Source organism: Eurosta solidaginis, chromosome 4, assembly GCF_040869045.1.
Source record: "Eurosta solidaginis isolate ZX-2024a chromosome 4, ASM4086904v1, whole genome shotgun sequence".
NCBI classification, from domain to species: domain Eukaryota; kingdom Metazoa; phylum Arthropoda; class Insecta; order Diptera; family Tephritidae; genus Eurosta; species Eurosta solidaginis.
Window position 1 is genome coordinate 152,146,441 of NC_090322.1, and position 20,539 is coordinate 152,166,979.

The following is a 20,539-nucleotide window of genomic DNA, read 5'->3' on the forward strand; positions in this document are numbered from 1 at the left end:
CCCAATATGACTTCATCAACGATTTCTGCCACAACGAATTTGTGTAGAACCATGACCTCCCCAATTAAGACCTCACATACCACTTCTCCCTGGACTTGGTTATACTCGCCAGTAATCGTACGCAATCTTGCTCCAGGTAATGGCTTTACTTTCCTGTTGACCAAATCAGATCGGATCAATGAATGAGATGCGCCCGTATCTACAATCAGTACACGCTCCTTGCCATCCACATTACCTTTGACGGTAAGACTGCTCGATTTCCTTCCAGTTTGCGAGATAGGTATCACACGACATTCCATAGCTGGGGCAAGTCCTCGATTTTTACATTTGACTCGCTCTTGTTTATCTCCTCCAGCTTTGCGTTTACGACCAGCCAAGTTGGAACTACCATGACCGGTTCTGCAATGACGTGCAATGTGACTTGGGTTACTGTACTTGAAACACTTCATAACTCTGGCATTATTTTGTTGTAATCCCTTCAGTGCTTCCAAAGTTGTGTCTACCCAATCGGGCCTTTCCACTTCCACGCGATGAGCTTTGTATGCGGGCTTACTCAAAAGTGACGCTGTTTCCTGAGTCAGTACATGGGATACCGTTTCAGCAAATGTTGGCTTTGGGTTCGCGTATGTGGCTCGCTTCGTTTCGACGTCCCGTATGCCGCTAATAAAGCTCTGAATCTTTACCCTTTCTGTGTATTCCACGGGTGCGTCCGCATTTGCAAGAGGAGCCAATCTTTCAACATCCGAAGCAAACTCCTGTAACGTCTCGTTTGGTTTTTGGTAACGGTTTTGCAACTCAATTTGATATATCTGTTTTCTATGCTCGCTTCCATAACATCTCTCGACAGCGGCCATCAATGCTTCATAGTTGTTCCGCTCTCCTTCGGGAATCGTCTGTAGGATTTCGGCTGCTGGCCCCTTCAATGCTACGAAAATAGCAGCCACTTTATCTTCAGCATTCCATTGGTTCACTGCTGCGGTCTTCTCAAACTGTAGCTTAAAGACCTGGAAAGGAACAGAACCGTCAAAGGATGGTGTTTTTACCTTTGGATTACTAGTTGAAACTGCTGGGCGATTTAGTTGCAACTGCTCGATACGTCCTCGGCCTCGATTTTTTCTTCAAACTGTAAAATTTTTTGTATCTTGCGCCTCCAACTTCGAGGAAATACGTCCTTCTTGCTCTTCCAGTTGAGCAGAGATCTGCGATGATATCTGTGCTGAAATTTGAGCCGACATTTCGGATATCCGTGCCTCCTGTGCTTCCATCTTCAATGTAATCTGTGTCGACATTTCTGACATACGCGTTTCTTGTGCTTCAATCTTCGATGTTATTCGCGTCTCTTGGGATTCCATCTGTGATGACATATACGTTTTCTGTTCTTCTAGTTGTGATGACATGTTGGTGGATATTTGTGATGACATTTCTGTTATACGTGCCGATATAGCAGCCAATATGATGTTCAGGTCTGTGTTCGCCATTGTCTGCGGTGTTTCATTTTTCTCCTCCAATTTTGTTGTCTCATCGCCATCAAGATGAAAGACATACTCATCCACATCAATTCCTTCTGCTTCCATTGCCTCTCGTAGCCGTGCCTGAAGTTCGAGTTTAACGCCGCTTGTTTTCAATCCACGGCTCTCCAACTCCTTCTTCAGTTGCTGGATCTTCAATTCACTGAACTTTGCCATGTCCAAGTTGTATTCCCAATCTTCGGAATTTACTCAACAATCCCACTTCTGACACCAATTGTAACGAATTTGCTTGCAAATCCTCTTCTTTGCAATGCTCTGCTAAGTTCGAATCACTAAACTGTTGAATAAATAACTCCAATATTGAATAATGGAAAAATGGCCTTTATTAAAGTACTTCAAATAACACTTATACTTTGCTACTCGCTGGCTTAATAACCAAACTGATTGATAACTCAAATGAAAATCTACTATTGGCCGCCAAATCGCGTGCTTAATCAAACTGATTGATAGCTCAACTCAAACTGAATTACAGCGCCTCTACATCTGTCGCCTTTTATACTCTTTGGTTTCCTCGTTCGCCTCTTCTAGACGCTTCCAGAATCTACTAGTCCAGTATCTCTCAAACTTCTCAGCTGTAACTACAATTGCACGATTTTATAGCTTCTCTCATACCCCATGCTTGTATGTGTGAGCGACACTTCCACAATTATAATTGCCTACATTTAGGAGCATCTCAAATAAGATGTCTGCATATGGTTGTGCCGTGCTTCTCAGTTGCGTGTACCTACATATGTGTAGACATAATGATTGATTCGTTTATGTAGATACATAATGATTGAATTATTGATGTGAATGTTTGTAGTTTACAGTCTCTCGTGCACACATAGGCGTAAATGCATCTGTGTGTGACATCTCTCGGCTGCCTTATATATGTGTATACATGATTTGGTTATTGACGTAAATACTGCTTAGCATGGCCTTAGTGATGGTATAGCTTAGTGATGCTAATATCCGTGACAATATGAATATGTCATCACTGCGCTGCCTCAGGATGTCATTATGACAATTTTGGATTTTATTCAAAATCCTCCAGATAATAATAAATTCTCAGCCTTAAAACAGATTTTAATAGAAAGGCATTCTTTAAGTGAAAATGCCAAATTGGATAAGATTTTGACTGATTCAGAGATTGGTGATCGCGAACCCTCAGAGTTTTATCGGTCTCTGGTCTTACTTTCTGGCTCCAATTTCAGCTCTGAAGTCCTTAAAAAGATTTCGATGAGAAAGCTTCCTAAAAATTTAAATGTTATTTTAACGAGTTCGAACTCTAATAATATAAATGAACTTTTAAAATTGGCTGATAATGTGTGGGAAGTTATTAGCAAAAACGAAATAGCTTTAGTCAATAATTTGCAAAATTCTAAAAGCGAGAATGCAATAATTTCCAGTTTGATTCAAACCACTAATATAATATGTAATAACTTTGAAAAACTATCTTTAGAATTATCAGAAATTAAAAAAGAAATTAATCAAAATTATTCAAGGTCCCGTTCGATAAGTAGGAATCGTTTTAGAAGTCAGTCTAGATATAGGTCCAATTCTCGTGAGAATCCGAACTGGCTCTGCAGATATCATTATAAATTTGGTGACAAAGCTATTAAATGTGAACAACCATGCACCTTTTCTAAAAATAATTCAACAAACTAAAATTTTCCGTTGATGCAGCGACGAACAACGGAAATTTTGAAGTATCAACTCGTCGATTATTTATATTTGGTAGGGAAAACAAGTTAAATTTTCTTATTGATAGTGGGGCAGAGATTTTGGTACTTCCAGTTACTAAATTCTTGTGTAAAAATAAATCTAATGATATTATTTTGACAGCAGCTAATGGTACTACGATTTCGACTTATGGTAAACAAATTTTAAATATAAATTTAGGATTGAGGCGCGAATTTCCATTTACCTTTTTAATAGCTGATATAGGTAAGCCAATAATCGGAGCTGATTTTTTAAGCAAATATGGCCTACTTATCGATATTAAAAATAAATGTTTAGTTGACCCGTCGACAAGTCTTTCAATCGATACTATTTCATGTTTTTGCAATGTCCCTCTTCCCAAAATTTTCTCAGTAGACAATCAATATACGAAATTATTAAAAACTTTTCCATCTTTAATTACGGAACCTGATTACTCGAAGCCAGTTAAACATGCTACGGTTCACAGACTAGTTACAGAAGGTAACCTACCATTTTCTAAGCCCAGGCGTTTAGATCCTATTAAGTTTAAAGTGGCCAAGACCGAATTCGATTTTTTATTAAAAACTGGAATTTGTAGATCTTCAAATTCATCCGTGGCATCTCCTCTTCATTTAGTACCCAAAAAAGATGCTAATGACTGGCGTCCTTGTGGCGATTTCAGAAGACTAAACGTAGTAACAATTCCTGATCGTTATCCCTTGCCCCATATCCATGACTTCAATATGAATCTTCGAAGCAAAACTATATTATCAAAAATTGATTTAGTTAAAGCGTACCATCAGATACCAATGGCTAAAGAAGACGTATATAAAACGGCAATAACAACACCTTTCCGTATGTTTGAATTTTTACGTATGCCTTTTGGGTTAAGGAACTCAGCTCAAACATTTCAAAGGTTTATTAATGAGGTTATAAGTGGGCTGGATTTTATGTTTGCCTATATAGATGATTTGCTTATAGCGAGTGAAAACGAACAGCAACATTTAAAAGATTTGAGTATTCTTTTTGAGAGGTTGTCGGAATACGGTCTAAATATTAAACTGAGCAAATGTATTTTTGGTGTTAGCAGTATTGATTTTTTAGGGCACAATATTTCTAGTTCTGGAATTAGGCCATCCGATGAGAAAACAGCAGCCATACGTAATTTTGAACGTCCAAAAAATATTAAGCAGGCACAAAAATTTATAGGAATGGTAAACTATTACCATAGGTATATTCAAAATCTTGCTGAGTACACGAATATAATATATGATTTAATTAATAGAACAAACAAAAAACGTGATAAAAAATTAATATGGGATAACACATCAACAAAAAGTTTTGAATTTATTAAAGAAAATTTGCTTCTAAAGTATTATTAAATCATTTTAATAAAGATGCAAAGCTTTCTTTAAATGTAGATGCATCAAATACAGCTATTGGTGGTGTCATAGAACAATATTTTAATGGCAAATCTGAGCCAATAGGATTCTATTCCAAAAAGCTTTCTCTATCAGAGATAAAGTATAGTGCATTTGATCGAGAGTTGTTAGCAATATATTTAAATATAAAACACTTTCGATATCTTTTAGAAGGAAGACAGTTTACAGTTTTTACTGATCATAAACCTTTGGTTTTCGCCTTAAATTCAAAAACTGAGCGTAGTCTTAGACAAACGCGGCATCTGGAATTCATTGCGCAATTCACTAGCGATATACAATATGTTAAAGGAAAAGATAATGTGGTAGCTGACACATTGTCACGAGTTTTTGAGGTAGATGCTTTTCAAAATTTCGATCTAAATTTTAAAATCTTACAAAAGGAGCAACAACAAGACACTGATCTTAATGAATTAATATCTGGCCAAACTTTTCAAAACCGTAAGTTAATCAAAATTCCTTTGCTAAATTTTACCATCTGGTGCGAAGTTTCAGGAGAATGTCCTAGACCATTTGTTCCAAACAGCTTGCGTAAAACAATTTTTGATATTTTACATGGAATTGTTCATCCTGGTACGAAGGCTACCCGAAAACTAATAGCTAAAAGGTATTTTTGGCCAAGTGTGAATAAACAAATAAATTCATGGTCCAAAGAATGTTTAAGTTGTCAGAAATCAAAAGTTGTTCGTCATACGAAATCACCTATTAGCAAAATTCCAGTACCAAAAGGTAGATTCGAGCATATTCATTTTGATATTGTAGGACCTTTACCCATTTCCAGAGGACATTGTTATATTTTTACTATAGTTGATAGGTTTTCTCGTTGGCCTGAGGCATATGCGCTAAGAGACATTTCTTCGGCAAATATTGCAAGAAAATTTTTCAGTGAATATATTTCGCGTTTTGGAGTTCCATGTAATATAACTACTGATCAAGGCTCTCAGTTTACATCAAATTTGTTTTCGGAATTGACAAAATTTCTTGGAAGTCACCAGATAACAACGTCTCCCTACCATCCCCAAGCTAACGGAATGGTGGAACGTTTTCATAGACAGTTAAAGTCTTCAATAATGGCTAGGAATGGGATTAGAGATTGATACGAAGAATTACCAATAATACTTTTGGGTTTGCGATCAACTTTTAAAGAAGATATTTCAGCTACACCAGCTGAAATGGTTTTTAATCAAAATTTAAGGTTACCTGGTGAGCTCGTTGTCTCAACTTCTGAGAAAACAAATTCGAAAGATGTTTTGAGCAGTTTACGTGAACATTTTAGAAATTTTAAATCAAATCTTGAACATCATCAAAATTCTTCTGGAATTTATGTTCCTAAAAATTTAGAAGATTGTCAATTTGTTTTCGTACGTGTGGTAAACAAACATTCTTTACAACATCCTTACGAGGGACCTTATAAAGTAATTGAAAAAGGCATTAAAATGTTTAAAATAGAAATAAATAATGAAATTAAATTTTTTCCTATTGATCGTTTGAAACCTGCTATGGTGGATTTTGCGCACTTTACTAAAACAAAAACAAACAAGTAAGGAAGGCTAAGTTCGGGTGTAACCGAACATTACATACTCAGTTGAGAGCTATGGAGACAAAATAAGGAAAATCACCATGTAGGAAAATGAACCTAGGGTAACCCTGGAATGTGGTTGTATGACATGTGTATCAAATGGAAGGTATTAAAGTGTATTTTAAGAGAGAGTAGGCCACAGTTCTATGGATGGACGCCATTTAGGGATATCGGCAGTGGACCAGGGCTGACTCTAGAATTTGTTTGTACGATATGGGTATAAAATGAAAGGTGGTAATGAGTATTTTAAAAGGGAATGGGCTTTAGTTCTATAGATGAACGCCTTTTCGAGAAATCGCCATAAAGGTGGACCAGGGGTGTCTCTCGAATGTGTTTGTATGATATGGGTATCAAATGAAAGATGGTAATGAGTATTTTAAAAGGGAGTAGTCCTTAGTTCTATAGGTGGACGCCTTTTCGAGATATCATCATAAAGGTGGACCAAGGGTGACTCTAGAATGTTTGTACGATATGGGAATCAAATGAAAGGTGTTACTGAGCATTTTAAGAGGGAGTGGGCATTAGGTCTATAGGTGGACGCCTTTTCGAGATATCGCCAATAGGGTGGGCCAGGGGTGACCCTAGAATGTTTGTACGATATGGGTATCAAACGAAAAGTGTTACTGAGCATTTTAAGAGGGAGTGGGCATTAGGTCTATAGGTGGACGCCTTTTCGAAATGTCGCCATTAGGGTGGGCCAGGGGTGACTCTAGAATGTGTTTGTATGATATGGGTATCAAATGAAAGATGGTAATGAGTATTTTAAAAGGGAGTAGTCCTTAGTTCTATAGGTGGACGCCTTTTCGAGATATCATCATAAAGGTGGACCAAGGGTGACTCTAGAATGTTTGTACGATATGGGTATCAAACGAAAGGTGTTACTGAGCATTTTAAGAGGGAGTGGGAATGAGGTCTATAGGTGGACGCCTTTTCGAGATATCGCCATTAGGGTGGGCCAGGGTGACTCTAGAATGTTTGTACGATATGGGTATCAAACGAAAGGTGTTACTGAGCATTTTAAGAGGGAGTGGACATTAGGTCTATAGGTGGACGCCTTTTCGAGATATCGCCATTAGGGTGGGCCAGGGGTGACTCTAGAATGTTTGTATGATATGGGTATCAAACGAAAGGTGTTACTGAGCATTTTAAGAGGGAGTGGACATTAGGTCTATAGGTGGACGCCTTTTCGAGATATCGCCATTAGGGTGGGCCAGGGGTGACTCTAGAATGTTTGTACGATATGGGTAACAAACGAAAGGTGTTACTGAGCATTTTAAGAGGGGTGGGCATTAGGTCTATAGGTGGACGCCTTTTCGAGATATCGCCATTAGGGTGGGCCAGGGGTGACTCTAGAATGTGTTTGTACGATATGGATATAAAATTAAAGGTATTAATGAGGGTTTTAAATGCGAGTGGCCCTTAGATGTATATGTGAAGGCGTTCTCGCGATATCGACCAAAATGTGGACCAGGTGATCCAGAAAATCATCTGCCGGGTACTGCTAATTTATTTATATATGCAATACCACTAACAGTATTCCTGCCAATATTCCAAGGGCTGTTGATTTCGCCTTGTACAACTTTTTCATTTTCTTCTACTTAATATGGTAGGTGTCACACCCATTTTACAAAGTTTTTTCCAAAGTTATATTTTGCGTCAATAAACCAATCCAGTTACCATGTTTCATCCCTTTTTTCGTATTTGGTATAGAATTATGGCATTTTTTTCATTTTTCGTAATTTTCGATATCGATAAAGTGGGCGTGGTTATGGTCGGATTTCGGCCATTTTTTATACCAAGATAAAGTGAGGTCAGATAAGTACGTGGGCTAAGCTTAGTAAAGATATATCGGTTTTTAATCAAGTTATTGTGTTAACGGCCAAGCGGAAGGACAGACGGTGGACTGTGTATAAAAACTGGGCGTGGCTTCCACCGATTTCGCCCATTTTCACAGAAAATAGTTACCGTCATAGAATCTATGCCCCTACCAAATTTGAGAAGGATTGGTAAATTTTTGTTCGACTTATGGCATTAAAAGTATTCTAGACAAACTAAATGAAAATGGGGGGAGCCACGCCCATTTTGAAATTTTCTTTTATTTTTGTATTTTGTTGCATCATATCATTACTGGAGTTGAATTTTGACTTAATTTACTTATATACAGTAAAGATATTAAATTTTTTGTTAAAATTTGAATAAAAAAATTTTTTTTTAAAAACTGGGCGTGTTCTTAATCCAATTTTGCTAATTTTTATTTAGCACATATATAGTAATAGTAGTAACATTCCTGCCCAATTTCATCATGATATCTTCAACGACTGCCAAATTACAGCTTGCAAAACTTTTAAATTACCTTCTTGTAAAAGTGGGCGGTGCCACGCCCATTGTCCAAACTCTTACTAATTTTCTATTCTACGTCATAACGTCAACCCATCTACCAAGTTTCATCGCTTTAACGGCCTTTGACAATGAATTATCGCATTTTTTCGGTTTTTCGAAATTTTCGATATCGAAAAAGTGGGCGTGGTTATAGTCCGATATCGTTCATTTTAAATAGCGATCTGAGATGAGTGCCCCGGAATCTACATACCAAATTTCATCAAGATACCTCAAATTTACTCAAGTTATCGTGTTAACGGACAGACGGACGGACGGACGGACGGACATGGCTCAATCAAATTTTTTTTCAATACTGATGATTTTGATATATGGAAGTCTATATCTATCTCGATTCCTTTATTCCTGTACAACCAACCGTTATCCAATCAAAGTTAATATACTCTGTGAGCTCTGCTCAACTGAGTATAAAAAGAAAGTAACGTTTAATTTATATAACAATTTATCTCTGGAAGGGGGAGTAATGTAGGGTATTTGTAATAACTTTGAAATAATATCAACTTTGGTTATTTTAAATATTTTATGTTTTCAAAAATTTTCATTCTTTGTAATGTTGTGCTGGAAATAGAATTCAATTCAATAAAATATTCTTTTTAAAAATGTCTCTAAAATATTTATCCTACAACTCTACAACGACCACAAAAGGAGAAACAATGCAAAAACTTGTGCCATTAAAGGGATTAGAAAACAATTTTCGGAAATCATAATTAATAATTTCAGAGCTTATGTTATTAATTTTAACATAGCTAATGGTAAATAAATTCAAGTAGCTTCATAGATACAAACTCATTATAAACGTATAAATATAGGAACAATATCAAAATTTTTGTATGAATTAATCGGGGATTGCCCGTATTGCTCTAAATGTATGAAAACATTTATTTGAAGCAATTTTTAACTTTATAATTTACTAGCAGACCCGGCAGACGTTGTTCTGCCATAAATGTGGTCTATCTGCACACATTTTATAAGCTTTTTCCGTCTAACTCTGCCCTCACACCTCTACACTTTTTCCTAATCTTTGTATTCACTTCTCCCTCCATATTTTTCGCTTCATCTATCTCCATCTTCGTCTCATTCTATCTCTTTCTCAGTCTCCTTCTCTCTTTTCTCTTCTCTCAAGTTTTTCTCATTCTTCTTCATATCTTATTGCCAGTCCCAGAGGGTGGTATGTATTTTTCCCAGTCCCACTCCGAGTCTCAGTCTCAGTCTCAGTCCAAGTCCTAGTCCTAATCCCAGTCTAGTTCCCGGAAAAAAGCATCGTAAATACTAATATAGGCAAATTTATATACCAAAATTTAGGCAAATCGATTAGGACGTACGTAAATAGGTATGTAGGTATTATTAATTCATGTCTTCATTTCGGCTTCGCATGCAGTTTTGCCAGGTTGATGCGACTAAATCGAATATCACAATGAAAATTACTTTAAAGCTCTCAGCAACGACTTTCATTTGATATCCATAATACACACGCATTCTAGGGGTATCCGGGTCCATGTTTTGGCCTATTTCTGAGACCATAGTCACTCAGCGGTGTAAAACTTACTCTGTATTAAAGCACATATCAACAGCTTCAATTTGGTACCCATAATATAAAAACACATTCTAGATGTATCCGGGTCCACGGTTGGCCTATATCTCGAGACCCTAGTCACCAGTAGGTATGAAAAGTACCCTATACTAAAGCATTCATCAACAGCTTCAATTTGATACCCATAATGTAAAAACACTATCTAGGAGTTCACGGGCCCACGTTTTGGCCTATATCTCGAAACCCTAGTCACCCAGGGGTATGAAAATTATCCTCTAGTAAAGCACTCATCAACAGCTTTCATTTGTTATCCATATTCTATAAACTCATTTCAGGGGTATCCGGGTCCACGTTTTGGCCTATATCTCGAGACCCTAGTCACCCAGGGTATGGAAAAAACCCTCTACTAAAGCACTCATCAACAGTTTTCATTTGATATCCATATTCTATAAACACATTTTAGGGGTACCCGGGTCCACGCTTTGGCCTATATCTCGAGACCCTGTGCGTCGATCCTGAATTTTCTGTGCCATAAACCGTGGAAATCGGTTCGTGCGTTCTGGAGTTATAGCGTCAGGAAGGAAAACCCGACTTATTTTTATATTATAGATTTAATAATTTGGGAAAAATTTTAGTTCTATAAATAGAACAAAAACAGCAACAATACCAAGTTTCTTTGAAAACCGCCTTACCACCAAGCATAACTTTAACACATATTTACATACGAAGTATGCAGTGTGTATAAGATGATGTCACGTTGTTTAAATTTTTCCCAAATCTAATATATATTATAAATGGGAAAGTTTGGATGTTAAGATGTTTGGATGTTTGGATGTTTAGATGTTTGGATGTTTGGATGTTTGGATGTTTGGATGTTTGGATGTTTGGATGTTTGGATGTTTGTCCAGACGTTTGTCTTTGTGACTCAATAACGCAAGAACGGCTGGACCGATTTGGATGAAATTTTGCACACATATAGCCAATAGTCTAGAAGGATCTACTAGCTATATATTTTTCAAAAGGGGCGTGGTCCCCGCCCCCTAGGAACAGTTATAATTTAATTATTATATTTTTTCGTCTTTGCGACTGAATCACGCCAGAATGGCTACACGGATTTTGATGAAATTTGGGACACAGACAGTAGTCTACTAGCGAAATTTTTTTCGAACATGGAAAGAGGGGTGGGGGTCCCACGACCCTTCGAGAAATTATTTTTCATAATTTTTACACATTATAACTTTACGTATACTGGCCTTCACCAATATCACAGACTCAAGGGGTCAAATAAGTCGAGGGCTTACAAAGTAAGCAGTGACACCCTCCGCCCGCCCCCCTTTATCTCCCCCTCTGGTGTAAAATCCATAAATTGTTATAACTCAATTTAAATTTTCTCCTAAATCAATAGTTTTTGGTATCTGGTACATACAGAACGAGATCTAGACAATTTTGGAGGAACGATCAGTGGTCCTCTCCTCTACTCCCGCCATCCGCCCTCCATCAATTGTTTTTATTAGCACGCTTTTATTAGCTTTACCTGTATGTTTCTATCTAACTTTTTATTCGCTCCAATGCGCCTGCTGCCTTATTAACATGGTTTTATAATTAGCTTCACCTTATTTGTAATCCCGTAAGGGTCATACCGAGACCCTTCCGGGATCATTTCTGGATGGTTTTCGGGATCGGTCTGGGATTACGCCGGGGTAATTTCGGGACTTTTTCGGGACTATTTCGGGATCACTTTGGGACCCTTCCGGGATCATTTCTGTATAGTTTACGGGATCCGTCCGGGATCCCGTCGGGGTTATTTTGGAACATTTTCGGGACTATTCCGGAATCATTTCGGGACTATTTCGCGATCATTTGGGGACCCTTCCGGCATCATTTCTGGATGGTTTTCGGGATCCGTGCGGGATCTCGTCGGGGTCATATGGGGACTTTTTCGGGATCATTTGAGGGCTCTTCCGGCATCATTTCTGGATGGTTTTCGGGATCCGTCCGGGATATCGTCGGGGTCATTTGGGGACTTTTTCGGGATCATTTGGGGGCTCTTCCGGCATCATTTCTGGATGGTTTTCGGGATCCGTCCGGGATCTCGTCGGGGTCATTTGGGGACTTTTTCGGGATCATTTTGGGGCTCATCCGGCATCATTTCTGGATGGTTTTCGGGATCCGTCCGGGATCCCGTCGGGGGCATTTCGGGACTTTTTCCCGACTAATACGGGATCATTTGGGAACCCCTTCGGCATCATTTCTGGATGGTTTTCGGGATCCGTCCGGGATCCCGTGGGGGTCGTTTCGGGACTTTTTCGCGACTAATACGGGATCATTTGGGAACCCTTTCGGAATCATTTCTGGATGGTTTTCGGGATCCGTCCGGGATCCCAATAGGGTAATTTCGGGATTATTAGGGGATCATTTGGGAACCTTTCCGGCATCATTTCTGGATAATTTTCGGGATCCGTCCGGGATGCCGACGAGGTCATTTCGGGACTATTTCGGGATCATTTGGGATACCTACCGGCATCATTTCTGGATGGTTTTTGGGATTCGTCCGGGATCCCGTCGTGGTCCTTTCGGGACTTTTTTTCGACTAATACGGGATCATTTGCGGACCCTTTCGGCATCATTTCTGGACTATTAGGGGATCATTTGAGGACCTTTCCGGCATCATTTCTCTATTGTTTTCGGAATCCTTTCGGGATCCCGTCAGGGTCATTTTGGGACTTTTTTGGGGCTAATACGGGATCATTTGGGGATCCTCTAGGGGTCGTTTAGTGACTTTTTCTGTTTTATTTCGGGATCATTTGGGGACCCTTCCGGCATAATTTCTTGATGGTTTGCCGGATCCATCAGGGTCATTTCGGGACCATTTTGGGATCATTTGGGGACCCTTCCGATATCATTTCGGGATCCGTCCGGGATGCCGACGAGGTCATTTCGGGACTATTTCGGGATCATTTGGGATACCTACCGGCATCATTTCTGGATGGTTTTTGGGATTCGTCCGGGATCCCGTCGTGGTCCTTTCGGGACTTTTTTTCGACTAATACGGGATCATTTGCGGACCATTTCGGCATAATTTCTGGATAGTTGTCGGGATCCGTTCGGGATCCCGTCACGGTCATTTCGGAACTATTAAGGGATCATTTGAGGACCTTTCCGGCATCATTTCTGGATAGTTTTTGGAATCCTTTCGGGATCCCGTCACGGTAATTTCGAAACTATTAGGGGATCATTTGAGGACCTTTCCGGCATCATTTCTGTATTGTTTTCGGAATCCTTTCGGGATCCCGTCAGGGTCATTTTGGGACTTTTTTGGGGCTAATACGGGATCATTTGGGGATCCTCTTGGGATCGTTTCGTGACTTTTTCTGTTTTATTTCGGGATCATTTGGGGACCCTTTCAGCATAATTTCTTGATGGTTTGCCGGATCCATCAGGGTCATTTCGGGACCATTTTGGGATCATTTGGGGACCCTTCCGAGATCATTTCTGGATCCGTCCGGAATGCCGTAGGAGCCATTTCGGGATTTTTTGTTCCTTTTCCGGGATAGTTTTTGGACCCTTCCGGGATCATTTCTGGATCTGTGCGGTATCCCATCTGGGTCATTTCCGGACTATTTCGGGATCATTTTGGGATCCTTCCGGAATCATTTCTGTATGGTTTTCGCGATCCGTCGTTGATTCCCTCGGAGCCATTTCGGAACCTTTTCTGGAGTATGTCGGGTCATTTGGGGACTTTTTCGGGATCATTTTGGGGCTCATCCGGCATCATTTCTGGATGGTTTTCGGGATTCGTCCGGGATCCCGTCGGGGTTATTTCGGGACTTTTTCGCGACTAATACGGGATCATTTGGGAACCCTTTCGGCATCAATTCTCGATGGTTTTCGGGATCCGTCCGGGATCTCGTCGGGGTTATTTGGGGACTTTTTCGGGATCATTTGGGGGCTCTTCCGGCAACATTTCTGGATGGTTTTCGGGATCCGTCCCGGATCTCGTAGGGGTAATTTGGGGACTTTTTCGGGATCATTTGGGGGCTCTTCCGGCATATATTCTGGATGGTTTTCGGGATTTGTCCGGGATCCCGTCGGGTTCATTTCGGGACTTTCGCGACTAATACGGGAACATTTGGGAACCCTTTCGGCATCATTTCTGGCTGGTTTTGGGGATCCGTCCGGGATCCCGTCGGGGTTATTTCGGGACTTTTTCTCTACTAATACGGGATCTTTTGCGGACCCTTTCGGCATCATTTCTGGATAGTTGTCGGGATCCGTTCGGGATCCCGTCACGGTCATTTCGGGACTATTAGGGGATAATTTGAGGACCTTTCCGGCATCATTTCTGGATAGTTTTCGGAATCCTTTCGGGATCCCGTCAGGGTAATTTCGGGGCTTTTTCGGGATCATTTAAGGATGGCTTTCGGGATTCGTCCGGGAACCCGTCAGGGTAATTTCGGGACTTTTCCGAGACTATTTCGGGATCATTTTGGACCTTCCCAAGATCATTTCTGGATGGATTTCGGGATTTGTCCGGGATGCCGTCAGGGTAATTTTGGGACTATTAGGTGAGCATTTGAGGACCTTTCCGGCATCACTTCTGGATGGTTTTTGGTATCCGTTCAGGATCCCGTCGGAATAATTGCGGGACTTTTTCGGGATCATTGGGGTCCCTTCCGACATCATTTCTGGATGGTTTTTGGGATTCGTCCTCCATCCCGTCGGGGTCATTTAGGGGTGCGTTCGAGATCCCGTCAGGGTCATTTCGGGACTTCTTCGGGTCTATATCGGGATCATTTCTGGATGGTTTATGGGATCCGTCCATGACCCCTTAAGGGTAATTTCGGGACTATTAGGTGATCATTTGAGAACTTTTCCGGCATCACTTCTGGATGATTTTCGGTATCCGTTCGGGATCCCGTCGGAATCAATGCGGGACTTTTTCGGAATCATTTGGGATTCCTTCCGGCATCATTTATGGATGGTTTTCGGGATTTGTCCGGGATCCTGTCAGGGTTATTTCGGGACCTTTTCGGGGATAATGCGAGATCATTTGGGGATCCTCTAGGGGTCGTTTCGTGACTTTTTCTGTATTATTTCGGGATCATTTTGGGACCCTTTCGGCATAATTTCTTGATGGTTTGCCGGATCCATCAGGTTCATTTCGGGACTATTTTGGGATCATTTGGGGACCCTTCCGAGATCATTCCTGGATCCGTCCGGGATGCCGTAGGAGCCATTTCGGGATTTTATATTACTTTTCCGGGATAGTTTTGCACCCTTCCGGGATCATTTCTGGATCTGTGCGGGATCCCATCTGGGTCATTTCCGGACTATTTCGGGATCATTTTGGGATCCTTCCGGAATCATTTCTGTATGGTTTTCGCGATCTGTCGTGGATCCCCTCGGAGCCATTTCGGAACTTTTTCTGGAGTATGTCGGGATAATTTAGGGACCCTTCCTGGATATTTTCTGGATGGCTTTTAAGATCCGCCCGGGAGCCCGTCAGGGTCATTTCGGAACGTTTTCGGGATCATTTTGGAACACCTTCAGGGATCATTTCTGTGTGGGTCTCTGGATACGTCTAGAATCGTGTCGCTGTCATTTCGGGTTTTTTTGGGACTATTCGGGGAACTTTTGGAGACGCTTTTGGGGCATTTCTGGATGGTTTTCGGGATCCGTCCGCGATAGCGTGCGGGTCATTTCGTAGCTTTTTCTGGATAATTTCGTGATCAATTGGGATCCTATCAGGTTATCAGCTCATTCAGTTCTTTTTTTTACTCAATTACAAAAATAAAATGCATTAGACAGAAAACAAAATTTTAAACAGATAATAAGCAGGCTAACGCGAATAGCCCATATATTTAAATTTCTCCTTGCGGACGGGGGCCGCGGGTAAAGGCTAGTTATTAAATAAATTTCAAAATTTTTAGTTCGGGCTAACTATGATGTAAATTGTTTTTACGCCTTTAAAGAAAATGAAATGGTATGTATATTAAGTAAGTTTTGTTCGATTCTCGAAAATTAGAAAGAGAATTTAAAGTAGAAGAGATAAACTAATCAATAAGTATACCGAAATGATGGGGAAGACGAGCTGAGTCCTTTTAGCCATGTCCATTTGCTCGCCTGTCTGTCTATATGAATACTAAACTGTACTAACTGTACCAACAAGTTTTGAGATAAAATTAAGTGAGCAGTTACCGACTGATCATTTGTTGGACCCGAAAAAATTGGACTACTATAGTATATATGAACAGTAGGTGTTATGCAGTAAATGGAGGGATGCGCACGCATATTAACTACTTGTGGACAGAACCCACTAGGAAAGAGGGTATCCTTATAACGACCCTGACTCAGAGGTCTGTTTCACGGATGAATCGAAATTCGATGACGGATAGGATAGGTTAGGTGGTAGCTGCCCTGATAAGGATAGCTCACTTGGACAACACGAAGGTCCGTTGTGATACCACATACACCAAAAATAACGGTGACCTAGATCCAGCTACTTAGAGAATCGTTGGGTAGCAACGATAAAGCTCCGAATGATACCGATCTCAACTTTGGATATATCCTCGGGAGATCCAAGTGAGTCGCGACCGAAGTACTTTCGCCTAATTCTGGCAAAAGCTGGACAATCAAGCATAAAGTGATTTGGTGATTCCACCTCATCATCCTCCATACAGCTGCAGCAGGATGGAGTTTCCAGTATATTGAGACGTACCGCATGGATACCCATGGGACAGTGCCCTGTCAAAACCCCAATGACCATTGATAGGTGAGCCTTAGTGAACCCAATTATTTCAGCAGACCTCCTGCCATCCACTTTCGGCCAGAAAGATCTTGCTACCCTGCAAGACGTGGTATCCGCCCAACGTTTGCTGAGCTGATTCGAGGCCCAGCTATGGAGGAGCAATCCACAGGTGGCCAGCGGGATCCCGAAGTCCCTACAGCCATCTTCATCCGGTTCAGTTGTACCGATGCGGGCTAAGAGATCCGCTTGACAGTTACCCGGGATATCACTATGGCCCGGGACCCAGATAATCTTAATTGTAAAATAATTCGATGCAATCGCAAGCGAGGTCAGGCACTCCCAGACCACCCTCGATCGCACTGTAGTTGAGCTCAAGGCCTTGATAGCCGATTGGCTATCAGAGTAGATGTTAAATTCCCTAACCGTGGTAGCACTGGATAGCATTCCATCCACCGCATCCTTAATCGCAGCAATTTCCGCTTGGAATACACTGCAGTGATCAGCCAACTTAAACTTGCGGCTTAAATTTAGCTCTTGACAAAAGACCCCCCCCACCAACCTTTCCATCCAGCTTTGACCCATCCGTGAACAAGTTAACCGGTCCCATGCCCCAGATAATTCCTCTTCCCCAATCCTCTCTCTCTGGAATAACTGGGGTGAAGGTTGTATAGGGAGCTGTTATCGGCATACAGTAGTCCGTTCTGTCCGGGATGAAGTCGAAACTGGTAAGAAGGCTAGAGTGTCCGCGGTCAGAAAGTCTATATCCCATATCACGAAGCCTGACCAACGACCTTGCCGCGGCCGCCTTTCCCGCAATATCTACTGGGTATATGATCAGCATGACGTTCAGTGCCAAGGTAGGCGTTGTTCTGAGAGCGCCACTGATACCGATCAGCGCCGTCCGTTGCACTGACACTAACATTTTGGAGGTGCTCGCCGTGTCCAGTGCTTTCCACCAGACCAGCACCCCATATAGCAGAATCGGTTTGACCACCATCTCATAAAGCCAGTGTACTATTCTTGGCGAGAGTCCCCATCTCTTTCCGATAGCTCCTCTGCAGCAGTACAAGGCAATGGCGGCCTTCCTGGCCCGATCTTCCGCATTGGGTCTCCAGGACAGTTTCTTGTCCAAAACAATCCCCAAATATTTAACCCTATCAGAAAGTAACAACGGTACCCCTGCAATCGAGGGAGTTCTGAAATCGGGCACCTTATATCTTCTTGTGAAAAGGACCAATTCCGTTTTTCCCGGGTTGACCGCCAATCCACATGATTCAGCCCACCTAGCCACAGTATCCAGGTAGCCCTGAAGAACATCGCGCAGGGCGCCCAGAAATTTGCCTCTGACTAGGATAGCGAGGTCATCTGCATAGGCAACCACCCGACAACCATTGGCTTCCAGCTCCACAAGAAGCTCGTTGACTACCACAACCCAGAGGAGAGGAGATAGGACACCCCCCTGTGGCGTGCCCCTGCACACCTTCCTCTTAATTATGGCCCCTCCCCACTCCGCTGCGACAATTCTGCCGCATAGAAGTTTGCTAATAAATTCAACCAGAGCCGCCTCGACTCCTAAACCCACCAGAGCTCTTTCGATTGACCCCGGTAAGACATTGTTAAAAGCTCCCTCGATGTCTAGAAAGGCACCCAGAGCATACTCTTTGTGTTCTAGGGACCCCTCTATTTGCTTTACAATCGAATGGAGAGCCGTTTCCGTCGATCTGCCCTTGCAGTACGCATGTTGTGAAGCCGACAGTAACCCCCGAGGTATCCTTTCCCGTAGGTACAGGTCAATCAACCGCTCAAACGTCTTAAGAAGAAACGACGAGAGACTGATTGGCCTGAAATCCTTAGGTGATACATGAGAGCTTCTGCCGGCCTTCGGAATGAAAATAACCCTAACCGTGTGCCAAGACTTCGGGATATAGTTAAGCCTGAGGCAGTTAGTATATATGATGGCCAACCAGCGGCAGGAAATCCCCAAAGACCTTTGAAGCTGCGCAGGAATGATTCCATCCGGGCCCGGAGACTTATAGGGCTTGAACGACCCTATAGCCCAGGTTATCTGACTTTCCCGTTTTGGAATGGCAGGCACTTCTGCATGGCCAACGACCGCCGACCATGCAGGCGAAGATCCCTGCGCAACTTGGACATCGGGAAAATGATTGTCCAGTAAAAGCCTTAGGGACTCCTCGCTACTCATCGACCAGTCCCCACCATCATCTCTCAGATACCCCAGAGGAGCGGGGTTCCTAGAGAGTATTTTTCTAAATCTCGCGGATTCATTGCAGCCTTCTACGTTTTCGCAGAAGCTTCGCCATGCATCTCGCTTGGCTATCCTTATTTCGTATTTATAAATCCCCAGACTCACCTTATAGAGCTCCCAGTCCGAGGGTAATTTACTCCTCCTGGCTCTGTTGAAGAGCCGCCGACTAGACGCTCTTAGGTCGTCAAGAGAATCCGACCACCAGGGCGGCTTGCCCTTCCCCCTGTAAGTTTTCAATGGGCAGGACAGCTGAAAGGCGCTATTGCTTGCCGAGGTGAAGTTTTCCACCAGAACGTCTATCTCAGATTCGGACAGGCCCGAACTAATGATAGGCACCGCAGGCAGTAGCTCTCCCAGCTTCCTACAATACAAGTCCCAGTTAGTACTTTTAGGGTTCCTAAAAGATATTTTACCGGGACGTTCTTCGTTCACTGAGAACTGAATATATCGGTGATCAGAGAAGGAGTGCTCGTTGAGAACCCTCCATCCAGATATCCGACCCTCCAGTTCTCTACTAACCAGGGTGAGGTCCAGGACCTCCTCCCTTAACGCAGTAATAAAAGTCGGGTCATTCCCCCTATTACATATACAAAGTCCCTCATCTACAATAAAAGTAAATAAAGACTCACCTCTAGTGTTGGTATCCGAGCTTCCCCAAATGCTATGATGGGCATTTGCATCGGCACCGATGATCACGCCAACACCTCTCCGCCTTGCTTCAGCGGTGATTTCACCCAGTATCGCAGGTGGTGGTCCCACTACGTCCCCGTGGGGCATGTACGCTGAGACCACCCACATTTCATTACTTCCTCGCTCGAGGCAGACCGTGGTTACGTCAGCATTGCTGAAATTAGAGAGAATAAAAGCTTTAATCTCTTTTTTAACAAGCACACAGGATCTAGGCCTACTTGCCTCCGCAGGCACCAAGGTGTTGAATTTTCCAGTCCTTAATCCAGAAATCTTACTGCCGTTACTACTCAGCCACGGCTCCTGGACAAGGACTATATCCACTCCGCCTTTTTCAAGGCAGAGCAACAAATTTGCGGAAGCCGCCTTAGAGTGCTGAAGATTGATTTGACGGATTTCCATCAAAAGCGCTCTTCTTCCGCACCCCATCCTTGGCGGATTCGTATTAGTATTGTCCATTCTAAAAAAGTCCCCCCTCAAGGCCGCTATCCGGAGCCGATTGTGTAGTCGCCCTTTAACGATCTCGTGGTTATCTATGCTACGCAGGGAGGCCACGCGAGGGTTGACGCATTACCTTATGAGTAGTGCGTTCAGAGCCAGACCGGACGCGAAGCGGGAAAATCTTCAACCGCACCTACACCACCAACTTAACGGCGACGGAGCCGGAACGTACCTTGAGGCCC

The 20,539-nt window shown here is 42.2% G+C and overlaps 1 protein-coding gene across 1 annotated transcript in view; it reads right to left on the minus strand.

Moving 5' to 3' along the window:
• The window catches only part of LOC137248252 (vitellogenin-2-like), a 295,451-nt gene that overhangs the window by 42,404 nt on the left and 232,508 nt on the right, over positions 1–20,539 (minus strand). The window contains exon 2 of the mRNA XM_067779129.1: positions 19,799–20,013. Within this exon, the coding sequence (XP_067635230.1) occupies positions 19,799–20,013 (215 nt within the window). The remainder of the gene's footprint in view (positions 1–19,798; positions 20,014–20,539) is intronic.